At 37.0% G+C, this 20,821-nt stretch overlaps 1 protein-coding gene across 1 annotated transcript in view; it reads right to left on the bottom strand.

Moving 5' to 3' along the window:
• LOC121320664 (anosmin-1-like) overlaps nt 1-20,821 on the bottom strand; it is a 76,876-nt gene that overhangs the window by 6,490 nt on the left and 49,565 nt on the right. Inside the window, exons 5-9 of the mRNA XM_041259212.1 lie at nt 14,179-14,363; nt 13,453-13,582; nt 7,241-7,446; nt 6,317-6,461; nt 5,371-5,526 (exon numbers count right to left, since the gene is read on the bottom strand). Of these exons, the coding sequence (XP_041115146.1) occupies nt 5,371-5,526; nt 6,317-6,461; nt 7,241-7,446; nt 13,453-13,582; nt 14,179-14,363 (822 nt within the window). The remainder of the gene's footprint in view (nt 1-5,370; nt 5,527-6,316; nt 6,462-7,240; nt 7,447-13,452; nt 13,583-14,178; nt 14,364-20,821) is intronic.

The following is a 20,821-nucleotide window of genomic DNA, read 5'->3' as shown; positions in this document are numbered from 1 at the left end:
ATACATCTGTTGAAGAACTAAAGTTTTTTTTTTTTTTTTTTTTTTTTTTTTTTACAACCACAGATCCAAATACATCAAAAAGATATGTTGCAAAATTCAATACATAATTTGTTTCCAGAAACTATTTATTTAATCAATCATAAAACTTAAACATGTCAGAAATACACAGTCCCATGGTATGAAATTCTATATTTATTAACACATGTGGCTCATGAAAACAGAATGGTAAACACAACCTTCACCACCACCAATAGGCTTCAAATACATTTGCTTGCGTGGCTCCTCTGGGTTCAACCAAGCATAACCTTTCACATGACTTGTCATTGCATAGTACCTTCTCCCACATAAGCTTTGCTCTCTATTTAGATTGAAGAACGCCAAGGCGTGCAAGTATTGAAACCACAACATTATGGGCACAGGAAATCTATCTGCTTCTTATTCACATGATTCAGAACTAGTAAGTTTTGCACCATTACAGATAAAAACAACTTAGAGCATTATTATTAAAACCAAGTGAGCTCTTGAGATTTGAAAATATTTTAGATTTGATAATATATTATCTCACCTTGCCCTATAATAAACAGTACCATCAAGATTACCTATGTCGACAGTAAATAACAAAATTACATTAAAATGAGTGCTAAGATTTTTAAAACAACTCTAGGTCCTTCTGCCATTGGCAGCGTTACTTTTTTTCATGTGTCGAAGATATTTTGGGTCTTCATATATTTTTTTTTAACTTTAATTATGTATATGTATATATTTCAAGTACAGTAGTCTCTGCGTGTAGGAACATCTCCTAAGAGAACGCTTCGCCTAAGGGAACACCCATGTGGTGAAACAGATTTTTCCCATTTCTAAATGCTCCAGCTAAAGGAACAGGAACTGCTTAAAAGAAGACCTTCTTGGCACCTACATCGATTCGTTCACAGTGGATACAGTACTGTTTTGTAAAAAAGCAACTTGTTTCCTGTTCTGGTGACTTGCTTCACCATTCTGTTAAATATATGTCTTGTATATACTGCTGCTGCATTTTGTAACATATGTAAGGGTGCTGTGTTCATTTAGTTTCACAGTTTATTAAATGGTAAGTTAACCTCAAGTAATGGCAATTATTTTTGCCTCTGCGAAACACACCCGTCAGCTAATTTCATGGTGCATAGCGATATAAGCTTTTTGACAGTGTTGTTTTACTTTAGTTTTATTAACGTTAGTTTGTCTCTTACTTTATTATTATAGTTTATTAACATAGACTTTTATTGTTTTGCTTTAACAAATTCAGCTCATTTCATATGTTGATCCAGTGTGTCATGACAAGTAATACATATGTATTTATTTATGGATTCATATTGTGTCTGGTGTCTACTCTCTCTTAGAGAACATTTTGGCTATAAGAACACTTCACTTGCTTCCTGAGGGGTGTTCTCTGTAGATTTATAATTTCTTAGTTTCTTCCTGGTATTTTATCACTTTGTGCGTGGTGTAGGTCACAGCGCAGAAAGTGTTTTGATATTCCAAATTGAAGTACAAAATAATAAGCCAAAAATAACAACAAATGATAATATTGCTTTTGATAATCAATGTCGTACCTTAGTTAGCACTCATATACTATTTTCTTACACATTGATTTATTTTTGTGTACTGCCTCCCCATTTTAGTGCCATTTTATCAATATGTCAATTCCTTTATGTAAAATTCAACAGCATTTCAAAGTAAATGAAGCCTATAAACAAACCAATAAACAAACAAAGATTGGGAAATAATCAGTGTTACATTAAACATATTAAAATTCTCCCTCTAAAATTACAATTTGGGAAATGTAAACAACAAATGGGATGTTTTGCCTATAGAGGTGAATACCACATCATCTAGTTCAGGGGTTTTCAACCTTTTTTTCAGCTCAAGTACCACTTTATAATTTTCACTCGACAGAAAGGTATCACAAAAGGCACAATATTCTGATTAAGATTTATTTTTCTGTTTTTCTTAAAATGTTTAATTACATGGTTTGGATGCACAGAATTAAAAGATGGTATCTGTGAATCTCATTGGAAACATGAGATTTCATTTCATCTCATTTCATTCTATTCAGCAAAGTTATTATAAATACAAAATAGCGTGCACTGTAAACGTTTACCGCATTACCATTTAATTCCCATCTAGGCATAATTATTTATGCAATTTAAATGTACACAATAGAATAAACCTTAACCTCAATATAAAACTAAAAACTAACTGATACACTTTTATTTTATTAAGCCAACATAAAAATGGTCCAAAGGGATTCGGCATGACTGTCGCTTTGCACTTACTGTCCTTTTGTGTTTTCTTCCTTCGTTTTTCTTTAGCAAGTAATTAATGTACCATTTCACCATTCTGTTTACCAGAGCATTTATACGACAAGTTGAAAACACAGAGCGCTCTCCATAGGCAGAATCACCATAACCCTGCTTCACCCACCCCTATCTGAGTGGAAATCCGCTCAATCGAAATCACGCATGTGTACAGGTGGAAAGTACCGACGTGTTTTTTTTTGTCAAGTTCACTTTGAGCTGCTGAACAAAAATGGTATAATGCACCTTATTAAGTCGATATAAATCAGATTATAAAGAAATTCCTGAATATATTTACAAAATATAATGATACAAGATACAGCTGTACCATTGGTCTATTCATTTTTTAACACAATTTGTTTGTGCATCTTTTGGCAAACTGAGTTAATTAAAAAGAAATGTCTTTCATTGCGTGTGACGTCAGTAGTACGGCTCTGCTCTGCAGTGGAAAAACAATCCAGGCTCTTCTTAACTACACCGTGAGGGCTCGGTATAGCCCCAGTGAGGCTTGGTTGTATAGTGGAGAAGAGGCATTAGAAGTACCCCTAGAGGTACATATACCCCTGGTTGAAAACGCTTGATCTAGTTTATCTGTTTTGCATGGTATTAAAACACACCCTGACTGTAATAGGCTTTCTTTAGGTAATCAGCTCTGAAGATACTTGAGAGGTGTTTAAGCTTGGAATTTCCCTTGGTATTTGACTAGATTTATTATTCATCAATTCATGTAGCTTGTAAGTGGAATTATACAGCTCATATTAATAAGATAGTATGCCAAGATAGTATGCCAATTTAGAAGCAGAAAAGAGGGATTTTGAGCAGAATTAAAAAAAAAAAGAAAAAGAAAGCTAAACCTTTTCACAAATGAAATAGCAGTCAAATTTAAGATGACCTGGTAGTTCACTAACATGGCAATGATGGCAGTTGTCTGTATCTTACTACAAGGTCCTAATTTCGTGACAGCTCGAAAATTTTTGTGTGTATCTTGTACAAGTATCATATATAGTATATATACCATAATATAATATATATATATATATATATATATATTACAAAATCAACTAGACATTGCAGTTCTCCTTTTTAAAAGGACTGCTATAAAGTTGATTCTGTTTTATTTGTGCTTTCAGACCAAAACTAATTATTTTCAAATTCCAGCAATATAATATTTTAGTTCATCAGCAACTTTATGTCTATCCACTTCTGTGAATTTCTTTTATAGGACCAAGACTATGACATGCTTTTCTTTACAAATAATCAGAGTAAAAACTGTGCCAAGATAAACTGGAAAGACCTTTGTAGTTATATGTATAGCATATGGCTACTGAAAGCAGTGTTCACAGAATAACTATTAACAAAAAAGTTCAAAGTTATAAATAAATGATTAAGGGGTATATTAACAGAAAGGTGTTGGCATTATGTAAGTTATTTTGTCATTCTCAAGGAAATGAACAAGGTCTATAATTCAATGATCCAGACTAATTGAAAACTTTTGAAAACTTTTTGACAGCGTCAAAATATTTTCACACCCATAACGCTGCCCTGTTCAAAATAAATAATGAAAAGTGCAAATGCAACACAATTACATTTTAATTTTTTTTCCTTTGAAACTGAACTCCAAAATCCTTACATTCTTGAGTTTGTTATGTACAAATTGGCTGCAGTGGTGACATATTGGTAACATAAAATACCACATCATAAATAACAGGGTTTCAGTCTTTCCATTCTGGTATGAATTGAAACACAGAAATATATATATATATATATATATATATATATATATATATATATATATATATATATATATATATATATATATATATATACACACACAGTAACCAACTTTATAGTGCTAATTTGTAACTACCCAGATATTGTAAGAAAAAAAAAAAAACAATTGTTCAAAATGAATAGTCAGCACCAAGAGGTCAGAATAATTTGCACAACATAAACATTATGCAAAGAAATAATGCAAACCTGCTTTATTAAACAATCAATTGATTATCAGCACTCTCCATCATATAAAATAAACCCAACAAAATAAAGTCCATAAAGTCTCTTATTAAACCCAAAGTTCAAACTCACGGCCCTTCTTTGATCTGCAACGATTTCCTATAGACAACCAGAACTGTTCCAAGTTGGAAAAGAAACAAAGTCCTCTCCATTGAATCAGTTATAATCCACAAGGTTATCTTCACTCACTGCTTTGCAGAAATCAAACTTTTATTGAACAAGGAATGCTATTTTCAACCAGCTATTCCTTATAGCAAAGACGATCTTTGGTAGAACTTAATGGGTAAAGAATTCAGCAACTTTAACTGTGTTGGATAAAAGAGCAAACATGCACAAAGACATGTCTGTTCTGTAACATCACAATCAAAAAGGGTTTCATTTATAGACACCTGTTTGGTCATGTGGCCTGGTGAGGGAAACCTGGGTCAATTAACATTATATTTATTATTCCTAAAACTTAAGCAATCATAAATCAACCAATCAACCAATTTTTGACATTGTTCCTGGTACATTAAATTATATTTTGTTTTATTAACCTATGTGGGTCATGAAAACAGAATGGTAAACACAACCTTCACCACCACCAATAGGCTTCAAATGCATTTGCTTGTTTGGCTCCTCTGGGTTCAACCAAGCATAACCTTTGACATGACTTGGCACTGCATAGCACCTTCTCCCACACAAGTTTTGCTCTCTATTTAGGCCCACAACTATCGAAACCACAACATTATATATAGTGGCCACTAGATTTGCTCAAAAAGAACACCATTGTAATCATTCAACTCCAGACCTACTCCAGTCTCATTACTTTAATCAACATGATCTCAAATTCAAACAGTGCAGCAATACCCAAGCACAAGAAAGAAACACAGCAACAACTGATTTCATAACAGATACCCATTTGGCATAAACAAATAACATGGCCTGTCTAGGTAGTTAAAACTACACTGGTGTCTCCCATAGTGAAACGTTGGCAGTCAAAAGTATTTACAATGAAATTTGTAATTAACAATGCTCAATTTACCTCCTCTTTTCTTCAAGTAGACCTTCACCTGAAGCTGTCCGTCCTGGTAGAATGGAGCACCTATCTCTAGAGGACTTGTTGGACTTTTCCCTGTATTAGAGCTCAGAGTGTGGCTACCCCCTTTCCTTGTCTTTGATGAAGTGATAGGCTGCTCCTCTGGAATAGAAGTGACAGTATTTATCATAACAATCATGCAAAACAGAACACAAACCATGCAAGGTAAAGAACAACACAAACCATAAGAGAAAAAATAAAGCTACAAATAGTTTGATTCTTCACAATAACATCTAAAAGAGATTTTTTCCATTTTCATACTTGTCAAAATAACTGTCTTTGTTTTGAAGCTCTTTAATATGCATTTTCTTCGACAAGAACGAAACATTCTAGCGGTGAGTGATATTTAGCTAATCCACAGCAGATGGCACATTGGCATCAGCGACTTAATTGTGTTCTTTTGATGAAGGCAACTGACTTACACATTCTGTGGTCTGGGTTCTGAAGCCATGTATTACACAGGCAGACAACACTGAATTCCAGATTTAGAAAAAAAACAATCATATATGCTATGCAAATGCAATTAAGTTTCTGGGAGATTTTACTTTACATGCAGAAAACCTACTCACAAGAGCCATTTTTAACTGAACCTAAAGGCACAAGTGATGAACTAAAAAAATCTAAAGAATCTAGCAAACAAACACAGTTAGGGAATGGAATGCTGTAGGTTTAAATCCAGGTCATTGCTAAGTGTAGCTCATGTGATTACATTTAGGGCAGACAGACCAATTCTCAGTTCCCTTAAGTCTTCTAAATAACCAGAGCATGAAAACCAGTGTTTGCCACTCAGCCCCTTATCTTCAGCTTGAGAGAACCGTACAAAATGTTACTTGATTGCCAAATGGCACAGATACTGGCAGAAAATGTAAAATTGTCATACAGAAAAGCGTACTTGTGTCATTTGCTCTCAATGTGCTGAAGTATAGGGAGACCTTGGCACTCTTCAGACGCACTTGTCCCCAGTATGTGACGGCCTGCAGCTCTACCATATAACTGCTGTCTTGCTGGAGCCCCTCCAGATCCACATAGTTTTGGGACTGTAATGGGTTGAAAAATAGAAACAATGTACACATTACAAATACAACTTATTAAACACAAGCCTGTGGCCTGACAATGTCACCCAACTCCAAATCTGTGGAACACTATACTGGCACTTCTTAATGAGGAGGGGGGGTGGGGGTGGACAGGTATTAAAACCATATGTGTTTATCTGTCTTCACCACTGAAGTTTTAACATGGTGTCCTCCCACTATAATTCTGCCACCGCTGGTCTAAAAGATGCTTGAGGTTGCACCATTTGACAGTAAGAAACCAGCTCCAGATATGCATGTCTGAACATTCTGAATGGCTTTGCTCAATAACAGTTGTTTAGTAAAGATTATCTGTTTTCAAGTACAGTAAATAAGTGTCAAAGTGAAGAGATTCTAAATCAAGTTCTCTTATATTTCCCAATGTGCTGGCTGTAATTTAAGTTGTGTACAAAGACAGTTCTATTGAGGAAGCTTTAGCTCAATGCAAATTTCATCAAGGTATGGCTGCAGTGTAGAACAGCGATGAAGGAGAAAGATGCTTACATCTGGAAGAAAGACACCTGCTTCTTGAAAGTGTACACTTTCTATAATTTTTTCATCCCTCAAGAAATGTTGTTTCTCACATGCCTGGTTTTCCAACTATTCACTGAATATACATTATATACCATTAGTATTTTTGTTCAATATGACTAAAATGTTCTTTACAAATCTTTTCTGATTCTCCATTAATCTGTAAAATCCAATTTTATTACATTTTTTTAATGGATTGACAAAGAAATAAATACCCCGTTGGTGGTCTTTCTTCTCTTTTTCTTTGCCGGCACCATGGATTTCCCACTGACAGTCCAGCTCCAGATGACTTTGTAATGGTGGACTGGAATGTCAAGCTCCTCAGGAAGAGCCCAGGAGATCCTTGCGGAGAGGGAGCCGTCACCATTTGTGGTCATGTTCGAGATTCTCAGACTGGACGGGGTCGGAGGCGCAGAGGGATCTGCAATCAAAAGGGAGAATGGATGGGATTGAATTTTGACTCGTTGCTCAGCTGAAAGCAGTAAGGCAAGTATGTTAAAGAGCAAGTAACTTCAAATGTTATTTACATTTCTTTTTAATTTTTTTAATATATTTTTTATATAGTTTATTATTTTCTCCCAATTTAGAGTATCCATTTATTATTTAGGCTCAGCTCACTTCTACCATCCCTGCGCTGACTCGAGAGTAGTGAAGACGAACACGCTGTCCACCGAAGGCTGTTCCATTAGCCGACTGCCTCATTTCAGACTGCAGACTCACCATGCAGCCACCTCAGAGGTGCAGGGTCGGAGGACAATGCAGCTCTGGGGTTGCTGGTGCACTGTGAGCCAAGGACACCCTGATCAACCTAGGTACTGCCCCACCCTCGCCAATTGTGCGCTGCCCCCTGGAAACTCACGTCCATGTTCGGCAATGGAATAGCTTGGACTCGAAACGGCGACATCCAGGCTATAGGGCGCATCCTGCACTCCACGTGGAGCGCCTTTGGCAGATGTGCCACTCGGGAGCCTCCTCTTTTTACTTTTCTGTTTGATATTTGTTGCTTTGCAATAGTTCTTGGTTCCATTGTTCCAATACAGTTATCATTATTTTTTTGCTTTTGAGCCTGGATAATCCTAAATTCCGTGATTTAACACCCTTCCTTATTTCATTCAAATCATATGACCCTGTGACCCTCTACCTCTGTCATATCAACCTATCTCTCTCTAAATAAATGTACTGAATACAATGAGAAATGCTATTTAGTTCCAGTATTTACAGTTCTCCAGACAAGCTCAAAGCTAGCCCAAAGCCAGATGAAGATGAAAGCAATTATAATACAGAACAGAATCCCTCAATGTAAAAATAGAACAAAAAAAAACAATTAACAGGACATGTGAAGCTACTGACTCTGGGAACTTGAATTCCAGTTAAAGAGATACGTATTTACATTTCCATAATATCTCACTCTTTACAGGTTTAATATCCTATTGTGTGTGTTCTGCATAATTTTCTATTTCTGTGCCTGCTTAGATCATTGTTTATCAGACTTATTAACTGATGTTCCTTTTCAATCACAAGAACAACAGACAAAGGCTGAAGTGTTATTATAAATTATACATATAATCGGATATAATAGATTTTTAAACAGAGATTAAAATTAGTTGCTTAAAATTTAATTTTAAGCCTCCATGCAGCTAGAGGACATATATTGTTCTTTCTGTATTTATGTACTCATAAGTGACAGATACTGGTAGTCAATTGAAAAAACATATTCAATTGAAAAGTATGCACACTGGTAGGGAGAATATTGAAAGCACAATGCAAGAAAGACTAGAAACTAATACGATTACATTGTTTAGAAGATGTGTTACATTTGCAGCGCTTGTAACAAGTCCATAAACACTCTGGACCACCTACAGGGTGAAGACAATGAAAATAATATTCTACATAATATTACCCAACAATGTACTGCATGATTCATTTATATTCTTGTTTTGGTATGCATCAATATTAATATAATTAAAACCTGTATGAAAATATAATGAAAAAAAATGAAAATATGTATTGTTCCTTAACAATACCAGTGTTATCTAACAAACTGGAAATCCCACACAGTGTTCTTGTAAACTAAATGAAGGTTGCAGGAGACTGTGAAGCCCTATTGAATTGATGTAAATAGCTGCTGATAAACACCACTGCCAAAAATACACTAACGAGACAAAGACATTTAATGCCATTTATTAACCTGACGAAAGCAGATCACATTATTGTCAGCAGTGAAAATAGAACTGATGTGTCAGTTTTGAAATGTGGTCTTGATACAGCGCACTTTTAACGATATGGTACGCTGGCACTGCAGTGTAGTGACTCATATTATTTTGACACCACTGATATGTCAAAATACACCTGTGCAGTAGATCCCCTGTGATTCATTATTATTCAATAATAGCCTCAGGATGCAAGTGGTTTGCAGTTCAAATGTGGAGGGTAGATATAAATTGTGATGTTTCCTTGTTGAAAATGTCATACATACCAGATAGACACAATGATTAATGAGTAAATGGGCACATTTACGAAACTATCAGTTGAAATATTTACAGAGACCCTTATGAACAATGATGCCTGCATTTCTAAGCAGAAGATTACCAGCCCAATAAAGAACAATTTAGTCTATAATGACAAAACGATCGAAATTAAGAAGAAATTGGTCCTCAATTTTTTTAGGTGGCTGAAAATGCAATTTGTTGTAGCATAACTGGGCAGTGAAGAATGTAACCCCAGCAAGACAAATGAGCACCCTCTATTTTTGCAGGTTCCCAAACAGATTACAGGGTCACGATTCCTACCATTACAACACAAACATCTAAAGACCTGCAGATTTATTCAGGATGCTCATCCACTCATTGGGTGGCTTACATTAATTCTTCTAAAAATATAAAGAATAATTTATTGTTTATTGAAATAAAGATGTTTATACAACACAGCTCTATGCAGTTGAATGATAGCTCCTTATTAAAGAGGCCATCACATGCAGAGGCAAACAAACGAACCGCCTCCCCCTAGAACAAAAAAGTAATAGCCAAAACGGTCCTAGTGCTGTACTAGTGCATGACTGATGAGGAGCAACAAATGTGTATGCTACTGGAGTTACAATAGAATAGGGCCACAGTATGAACAAAATTGTATGCTTTTTACACAGGTAAGTTACAGATATTAGACGAATGGCAAGCCCAACATTTTGTAATGATTCTCAACCGCACAAGGTTGATCATAAAAAAGGCAAGTGACAATGAATCAGATATGTCACTGACAGGTTGTTAAACACTAGGTAGACAGGTAGACATCTAGATATACATGCTGTGACATGTAACAGAATATAAGTTTAGATTGACTGACTAGTGTCAACATAGAATGCAATGATGGCCAGTTGTTTCACCATTATACATCTTTGTTACAAAGGAATGAGGGAATGTGCCTGCAACATGATCCACCAAATACCTCTGAGCCAGAGAACTGCCAGAAACACACAGCCTTTAGCTTACTGCTGGAATCCTATACCTGAGGACATGCAATTTACTTATAGACTGAAAGCCTATTCTGTGTAAATAATCAGTAATACTGTGTGGGTATATGAGCTGAATATATAAAAGTAACTGAAAGACAAGTTCCTCATTCCAGTGGATTCCCTGGAATGTGATATTATAAATCAAAATAAATAAAAGAGTATGGTACCATTGCCCTTTGAACTTGCTGAGGAGCAGTACACTGTATGTAACATGCAGAGTACAGTGTGTTAAAGATTCCCTCAGGCTCAGGTAACAGGGATCAGAGGAACGACAATGTAAACTATATTAATCTCTTAATTTACAGTTTATCACTTAGTCATTTAGCTCTGGATATTACAGTTTTCTTTAATGGTTGTTCAAACACAGGAACTACAAATTAGTTTTTTTTTTTTTTTTTTTTTTTTATTCCAGGCAAAATTATGCTCACTGCATGTTTAAATATATTTTAAAATTATTTTTATTTAATTTTTTTCAGGGGGGGGGGGGGGCATTAAATTAATATATTAAAATCTGTGCAAAAACAGCATAACATTTAGGCTAAAATACAGAATCAATGAAGATTTAAAACTTGTCAAAGTGATAAGAGGAAGTACATCCATTAAACATAATGGAGAAATTAATTTCTTGTAAAAAAATTTCCCGTCCATCTTATTTTTTTTTCTCTTTTCTTTTAGAGGGCATTCTGACTCCTGCTTTTTTTATCGTGAATCTGAGTTATAACCTCACTTCAACACAGGCTGATATAGTCTGCAGCCAGTAATACCCCAAATGTGCAGTAAATCTACAGTCCATGGCTGTGTCTAATCTCTGATTAACCAGCTTTATGAGGTGTTACATTTTACAAGGGCACCTTCAATCACTCCTTTCTATATCATAAGATACCCAGCTGCTTTTCAGAATTCATTTAATGAGATATCTGACAAAAAACGACATGCTATTGACTAGTTTACATAGAAGTGCCTTATAAAGAAAAGACAACTGCAGCGAGCCATTTTGTGTATATTCAAATATATATTAAAAGAGTGAGAGAGATTTGAGTGGGATATACTTTGTTTTAAAATTGGAAATCTGATAACTCACTTGGATTTCTATACTAATGGAACAAGCATGCCAATGATATTAATCCCCATGGCTGTAAATTCAGAATTGGAGCCATTACAAACATGAACAAGTACATCACCACAACCCACACCTACAGTATGCACAGCTCTGAGGTTCTCCCGCAAACCCAGAAAACAGGGTGAACTGTACATATAACTTATATAAGGACAGAAGTGATTTGTAATAGTTCTTAATGGTGTGAAAGCTCTTGATGCACGAAGGGACTGTGCATGGGAACAATCAGAAGTGATTAACTGAATGACTTGGAAAGCACCAATTATCTGTGTTTATTTAATTTATCAAGATAACGAAGAAAGGCTTTACTGTTACAATAGATCCATTATCCTAATTGAAAACATGTTCTCTTGCACACAGTAATAAGGAGCTGCAAATATTATCTGTCTATGTTTCCCCTCCAATTAATACAAACTGTGGTAATGGGTGCCTAAAATTGGTTAAGTAGATTGTGCTTGAATTCTCACACAATTTGTTTTCTTGGTATTTAAATAAAGCTTGTTCGATAAGTGCTAACTTGCTTAAATACTGTTTTTAATAATTCAGTAACTGTAGGGCCACTGAATAATGGTTATCCTGACCTTTCTAGTTTATTATTAGGAAATAATAAGGTATATTTTTATTTTATTTTAATCTACTATATTACTTTAAATGTTTTAAGAAACCGAATTTTGGGTTGAAGCTAAATCCTCTGTGGTCTTTAGATATAATATCTTCTGAGCATCTGAGTTTGTTTATAGAACTTGAGTTTTGAAGAAAAGAATACTATTGTGAGCATATTAAGTATGTATATACTGCACATGAAACACTTATTTGATAGAAAATGTTTTGCCATCAAAAGGGACATTTAGCTCCATAGTAACCAATGCTGGCATTTTAAATGTGTCCAGATTCCCTCATGGCAGGATATGAGTGCTGCAGATGTAAAAGGATTACTGCCCTGGGTACTGAAGGACATTTAAAGGAAACTTCCATGCACTTTGGAAATCTATAAAACAGCACACAGGAAACAGCTGCAATATACAGTACACAATTATTAGTCTCCAAGGGCCACCAAACAGAATTTTATTACAAGAGGTTGGTGTCTGTTCTGACTTTACTAACTACAACATGGTACTTACAGCATTAAGACCAGAGCCTCCTCTTTTTTTGTTAAAGCAAGGAATGTGGAGAGCATTAAATATGGAAAGTCTATTTTAGGACTCATTTTCACCTAGTTAGTTTTGAAGTGATAATTTGATTCAGAGTTTGTTTAAAAAATTAACCACAATCAGACTAATTAAAGAGGGGAGCTGGGTTTACATGAACTGCTGGACTCGGCTCGCTTGAGCTTCAATTTAGTTTACGACTCAAATTTGGTCTAGTTTCAGTAGCAATTGCCGGTGACTCTTGCAAGGAAACTGACCTGAATGCACGGCAGTACTTGATTTAGTAATACAGGTACCGTAATTAAGATCATTAAAATACACTTCAATTGTATTAAAAACAAGAACGTACTAATATTTCAGTATTAAAATAGCAACATTTGCCAACCATTTATTCTAAGGCCCTGGAAGCTTAGACAAAGATGAATACAAGGTAGGGCATACTGTTGTGTACTGCATAGAGAACACACTGTAGTGTACTCTAAAATACACTGTACTCTAAAGTGCAGTATATTGGTACTATATAGATTGTAGATTCATAAATCCTTCTATATTTCTACCTGCTTTAAAGTCTGCCTGATTTAAAAGACTGAGTTAATTGCAGTCCTTAGTGGCAGTAATTGAAGATAAGTATCTGGGGTAAAAAAGCACACAAACCTTTGGAGGAGCGAAAGTGTTTGCTGGGGGCAGGGAATCCTCTTGTTCCATGGACATTAACAGCAGCCACTCTGAACTGGTACCACCTGCTAGCCCGGGTGTCAGACAGTTGCACACGCTCATCTGTTGTCTGAATGTCCAAAAGGTTAAATAAACTTACAAGAAAGGATCCTTCAGGCACCACACACATACTGTCAAATGAAATTTTCACACTATATAAAATATCATAATTTTGGTTGTAAGTAAGTATTGCACCACCATGAACTCTTTAAATTTAGTAAATCAGCAATTATGTTTCTTCCAATTTGGCATATCCAATTATTTTTAGGGTCAGCTCACCGCTACCACCCCTGCGCTGACTCGGGAGGGGCAAAGACAAACATTTTTTCACATTGCAGACTCACAGTGCAGCCACCAAAGAGCTACAACGTTGGAGAACAACACAGCTTACAGGCAAGCCCACAGGTACCCGGCCAGACTACAGAGGTCACTGGTGCGCAGTGAGTCGAGGACACCCTGGCCAACCTAAGTCCCGCCACCCGCCCGCCCGGGCAGCAGTTGGCCAATTATGCGCCGCCCACTGGGAGATCCCGTCTATAGTCGGCAATAGAATAGCCTGGACTCGAACGGGTGACCTCCAGTCTATTGGGCACATCCTGCACTCCACTCGGAGTGCCTTTACCAGATGCACACCACCATGAACTCTTGACCTCCAGCTTGTCATACCTGAGCCACAGTCTCCCAGTCAGTAGCATCATCTTCACTGGGGTGTATGCCATAGTTCCATCGTCTCTGGACTACATAAAGCACTGGTTCCACAGAGATGTTGAACTTTGATGACCATTTGATCTCCAGCTGGCCAGATGGGTACTCTGTAAAGCTCAGTTCCTTCCTGGGCTTCAGTGGAGCTCCTAGAACACAAGGTTTTATTACTTCATTAGTGCCATATTAACATTTAAACAAAGTATCATTCTATCCCTGTGCAAACAGTCCAATAACTGTAATTAGCACAGTGTTAACATCTTGCCTAACTATACAATTCATCACCTTGAAAAAAGAGAAATACACTTTAAGGTGCTTAGGCACTATTCATATTACTGTTTTTGTATTCAATAACAATGGTCCACCAACTTATCATTAACCAGTGGAGTACCACATGGATCAGTATTAGGTCCTCTGCTATTCCTAATCTATATTAATGATCTAAATTCCGGTATAGTAAGCAAACTTGTTAAATTCGCAGACAGCACAAAAATAGGAGGAGTGGCAAACACTGTTGCAGCAGCAAAGGTCATTCAAAATAATTTAGACAAGATTCAGAACTGGGCAGACACATGGCAAATGACGTTTAATAGAGAAAAGTGTAAGGTACTGCACGCAGGAAATAAAAATGTGCATTATAAATATCATATGGGAGATACTGAAATTGAAGAAGGAATCTATGAAAAAGACCTAGAAGTTTTTGTTGACTCAGAAATGTGGGGAAGCTATGAAAACGGCTAACAAGATGCTCGGATATATTGTGAAAAGTGTTGAATTTAAATCAAGGGAAGTAATGTTAAAACTGTACAATGCATTAGTAAGACCTCATCTTGAATATTGTGTGCAGTTCTGGTCACCTTGCTACAAAAAGGATATTGCTGCTCTAGAAAGAGTGCAAAGAGCGACCAGAATTATTCCGGGTTTAAAAGGCATGTCATATGCAGACAGGCTAAAAGAATTGAATCTGTTCAGTCTTGAACAAAGAAGACTACGCGGCGACCTAATTCAAGCATTCAAAATTCTAAAAGGTATTGACAATGTCGACCCAAGTGACTTTTTTGATCTGAAAAAAGAAACAAGGACCAGGGGTCACAAATGGAGATTAGAAAAAGGGGCATTCAGAACAGAAAATAGGAGGCACTTTTTTACACAGAATCGTGAGGGTCTGGAACCAATTCCCCAATAACATTGTTGAAGCTGACACCCTGGGATCCTTCAAGAAGCTGCTTGATGAGATTCAGGGATCAATAAGCTACTAACAACCAAACGAGCAAGATGGGCCAAATGGCCTCTTCTCGTTTGAAAACTTTATGTTCTTATGTTCTTATATTCTAATTAATGATGATTTTACTTCTTTTTCCCCCCCATCATGTTTCCTAAATGCATCTAAAGGGTTGATAGAGTCACAAAATACAGCACCTCCTGTTATTTCCCTGCTATATGGTGGCCTTCAATCAACCTTTCCAGGGGCATTTTAAATTAAGGGGTCTAGAATTTTAACACTAATGCAGTGTAATTGACTAGAAGTTTGCTAAAATTTCATAAAACAGCAATAAAACAACCTAGTATTTTTAGAATTAACCTCCTAGTATGTACCACAAGCTACTTATAATGTGTGCTTAATGTTGGCTAAAGACACATTTATTTTAACAGTTATTTCTGTACTTTTAAATAAGAGCACCACCTCCATGTATGTCATGTTTTATTTAGTATGCAGTCTGCAAGGAAAAGGCTTTGGCCATTAATGATCAAAACCATTCTGTAATATCAAGAAGGGAGAAACCAGGGACTGGATATGTAGGCTGCTTACGATAGGTATCTGCTTAACCAGTGATACTGCCGTTCACTCATAATAACTGAAGACATTCATTCTGGGCTTCCCTGGCTGGTGACTCTTTTTTTAGGGTACTATTGCTTCATTAAAAACACCAAGCGCTGTCATTAAGTGATGTCTCCTGAATATACATAATACAGTTCTATAGCCACCCCTGCAAAAGTTTTTGGAAATTTCATACAATACCTTGCTTTCACTATGATTATTACTTTAAGACACCCTTTCATTATTTTTACACAGATGACGCTCTTGGGTTTGTTTGAAGTTTACCCCTTCCACCACTCATACTGCCTAAACATCAACAACGTACTGACTCCTAGCACTGTTAATGGGAACCTTTCAGCAGCAGCCAACTCAGACAGCTCACTTCAATGAGCAAGCAGAAACTTGAAAGCGATGTGCAGAATCCGTCTTCCAAGCCCATTGCCTGAGCCTCCTCATTTTGGAAAACCAAGTCTTATCTAATACAGAGAACATAAATTTGATTTTTTTCATTTCCATCCTGATAATGACATATAATAATTCCACCAATTTGCATGTTAGAATATTCCCCATCTGCTTTGTTTTAGGGGCTGTTGGACTTCCAAGGATTGGTAGTAACCAATCCTCACTGGTTGATGTAATTGTATCCAGATGGGTTAACTGAGGTATAAAGAGCAGTCAAGCTCTGAATGTGTGGTTTTTGACTTATTTTGCACACATATTATGTAAAATGTTAGCCTTTCATCTGTCATGAACAAATGAGTCAGTGGTAATATGTGCACATCAATAAACCCAATCAAAGGGATTTGTCTGTCTTATTAATTATCCAATAAACTTAACAATGGTTAGGTTTTGACAGATGGACCTTCACTTCTATAAATCATTTTAAAAAGCAGAAAAAAAAATAATGAAATGTTGGTACAGCTCTAGTTTGTAGACTTAATTAAATGCAACCCCTCTCTCTTTTTTTCCCCAGCCCGGATGAAATTTTGGATCAACATTAAAATGATCTTTTATATCTCCTACATGGTAAATTGAAATTTACTTTAAATTGTGCTAGTTCGGAAATCATTTTTGCAGAGATTCAGAAATATTTATTCTGAGTTAATATTTCATAATCTCTTGCTTGCAGTGTGTGTTCCATTTTAAAATGCATAAACAACATCTTTAAAAAAGCTTCTGGGGGCTTGGTTGGTATCTGCTGCAACAGATAATTCTGAAGTTGGTAAAGATTACTACTGTTTTATGTGACGCTGCATTGTTTTAAACAATTGGTGTGTACATCAGCTCCCCTGCCCATTGGTTTAATGTGACATGAGAAAGAAGCAACCAAAGAAAGATATTATCTGGTCATAATATGTAAACCACTAATAAGGTGCCTTGACACTATAGGAATGTGGAAGGGGTGTGGGTAATTCACTGACTAGGAGACAGACAGGTGTACTTGAAAACACCACACAGGTGCCCAGTTTTATTTGCAAACAGTTCTTGCTTTTTCCAGCAGAGGGCACTGTTGACCGTGGGCTGCCTAGCAACGATGATAGACAGCACCACGGAAATACCACAGCTGGTATGTGAACAGCAAGTGCACTCGCAGGTGCTCAAAGAAATAATAATGAAAACAGAAGGCGAAAAGAACAATGGAAAATATAACAGTAATAAAACTACAAATAAAAGGTGCTGCACTCGGCAGCGTTATCCCGGTCGTCGCTACCCGCACAACCCGGATCACCATCCTACTCTGTAGGCTAACTAGCCTGTTCTGTCACAATACGCTGGGGTCTGCCCAAGGGTTCCCCGCTCTCTCTGTCTCGCTATGAAACTCTTTGTTTCTCCTGATTCCCGGTCCTGGATCAGAGCTTCCGCACTCTCGTTGCGTCTAAGTGGGCAGACCTGAGGAAACAACGGAGCGTTAATTTATAGGGCTAACAATCTCCTAAGACGCGCCTCTCAGCCATTCAGAGAGGGGGAAAGTCCACACACCCACTTTCCCACCTCCCCGTGTCACTGCCATGACTCACAGGCGGTTGTTGGACAACTGCCGCCCTCTTCCTGCAGCCCGTGAACACGCCAGCAGAGTCAGCACAGATCTCTCCCTGTTACAAGGAGATACTTATATTCAGGTGATGATGTAAAAGTATAATACATAGGCAGAGTGATGAGTGCAAGCCACAAATCTCATAGATCAGGTCACAGCTGTGCAGTCAGTCTTCTGGATTACCCAGCACAGACCTGACAAACTAGGAAGGAACACAGAAGGATCCATATTCTTCAAGAACAGTCACACTGCAAATATCAGCGTTCTCATTTTAGACACATGAAAAAGCCACTGGTATGCCAAATAGATTTCACCTTCCAATAAACAGACAATTAGGCTAACCACTAATCCACTTTAGGAATACAGTAACATTTGCCCTTGTCTCCTCTCTGGATAAACAAGTTATAAGTCTTTAAAATATACACCTTCGTCCAGCTATGTAATATGAAAGCCCCAGGCATGTGAACAACAGTGGTGTGAGCTCTGGAACAAATTGGACTGTTGCCATGCCAATTTTGTAGATTACAGCTGAGCCCTTGATTCTATATTATCTTCAAAACACACATACTGTACAGTACCTTCATTTCTACCTCAAAATCATGCTCCTCTCAGCCTGTACCTTTCTTAGAGCTCCCAAAGAAACTCATTCAGTGCAGCAATAACAAAATTACCCCTTTCCAGGACCTGTGGAAAAGCCGTCCAATATATTTTACTTTAGAGAGTTTGCTCCAATTTATGTGAACAAATTAATGATACTGAATGTCAAGGTTCACTAAGCCAATACACCCAGACAGCTGCTAAATGTTCTAGAGGTCCGTGAAATCCAAGTATTTCCTCTAATCCATCACTTCCACAAGATTCTAGGAGTGCCAACAGCATAACAAATTATAATGAGAATGTACAGCATGGCCAAAAGTTTAACATCACCCGAGAATGATCTAATTTTGCTTCATGAAGTCGAATGAAACTTACTGAATAATGTTACGTTAACATATTAAATTACATACCGCTTTGTAGTTTTCCCACATAACAAAAAACTGACAAATTTAAAAATGTGACATTTCTAAAAATGGAAACACGCGATTTCCAAAAAATCACAAATCTTGATATGGGTTACTCAATTAGAAATAATCAATTACTTTTATTGTCATTAGGTGACATTTAGAAGGGGCAGTGAGTAGATTTAAGCTACATAAGCATGATTTTTAAATAGATTTTGTAACTTCAGAGCAAGCCTCTCGGAAACCCACGCAGCCATCACTGCACTTCATAGGGAAGGCTTTTGCAGTCATCAAATAGCCAGTAGATCTCATGCTAGCCAAAGCACAGTATCTAAGATCATCCAGAAATGTAAGACTGGATGCTGTAATGCTGCCCCCAGGTCTGGGCACCCAAAAGTCAGCACTGCTCACCAGGAACACCACCTATGCCATTCAATTTTGAGAGATAGAACGGCCAATAGTGTCCACTTACTGCGGCAATGAAAAAAAGTTGGATTGAAGGCATATTTTGGAGAATAGTCTGATGTCAGAGAGGCCTGCTAATAAGCCTCTTCTGAGCAAGAAAAAGATTGCCTGAACTTTGTCACACATACAAAGACTGGGCCAAAGTAATTTTCTCTGACCAGTCCCCCTTCAGCTGTTTTGGGAACAGAGGTGGATTAAGAGTTTGAAGTCGCAAAGGAGAAAGATACATGCCTGAGTGTACTGTCCCAGTGACGAAACATCAGGAAACGTCAGTATCTGGGGATGCTTTTCTGCCAAATGCACAGGACCCCAACATGTTTTACATAAGGGGACAGCTATGAACAAGGACTGCTACCTGAAAACACCAAGACCACCTGCTCCCTATGGCTCAGAACCATTTTCCCCAACAGTGATTTCTACTTCCATGATGATGAAGCCTCTTGCCATTGAGCCAAACAAGTGAAGATGTGGTTAGAAGACAATAGTAGCAAGCCACTTCAATTTTGGCCGGAAAATTTGCCACATCTCAATCACTTGGGAATGTTTGGGGTCTGGCAGGACAAAAAATCAGTAAAAATCAACCATGCAACCGAAATATACTGGACTCAAACGTAAAGGATGCCTAGAGGAATCTAAATGATAACTCAATCCTTCAGTGCCTCATTGAGTCCATACCTGAAATTATTAACCCTTTGCAGTCCATTTATTCAGCGCTTGTCAGGCACGTCAGGCCCAATTTATTTTCACAAGCACTGTTTAATTTTTTTTTAGAGTAAAACAGATTTAAAAGGCACTGCATGCCAAAACGACATCAGTACTGCATCTCCAGCCAAGCCCCACCCCTTGTTCGCTGTATTTTTCACATAACTCTTTATAGATGTGTAATAAATACTCTCCTGATCACTTGTTTTATCACCAAACTCCTCAATAATGTCAAGTCATTATTTTATTACTATAACATCTCAAAAAGCTCTGCAAATGTCCATGATAGTCTTTAAAATTGTAATGTTGGACCTGCTCCGACATAGGACCGCAAAGGGGTTAAGGAAGTCTTAAACACAATGGAATGCACTGCAAATACTACGTAATACTATTATGGTTTCTGGTAGACTTTTGCAATATCACTCTGTAATGTTTTTTTTATACAATGTTAAATAAAATATCTAAATAATGTTCATGTACACTTTTGTATCAATGTCTCAATCCTAAAATTCTAGACTTATGCAAAACTTTTGGCCTCAACTGTACTGGGTACATAAATGAAAGTGAGGAAATACTAAAACGCTG

This window comes from Polyodon spathula, chromosome 9 (genome assembly GCF_017654505.1).
Source record: "Polyodon spathula isolate WHYD16114869_AA chromosome 9, ASM1765450v1, whole genome shotgun sequence".
Taxonomy (NCBI): Eukaryota; Metazoa; Chordata; class Actinopteri; order Acipenseriformes; family Polyodontidae; genus Polyodon; species Polyodon spathula.
Note: the sequence above shows the minus strand (reverse complement) of the source record. Positions and strands in the feature narration are given on the sequence as shown.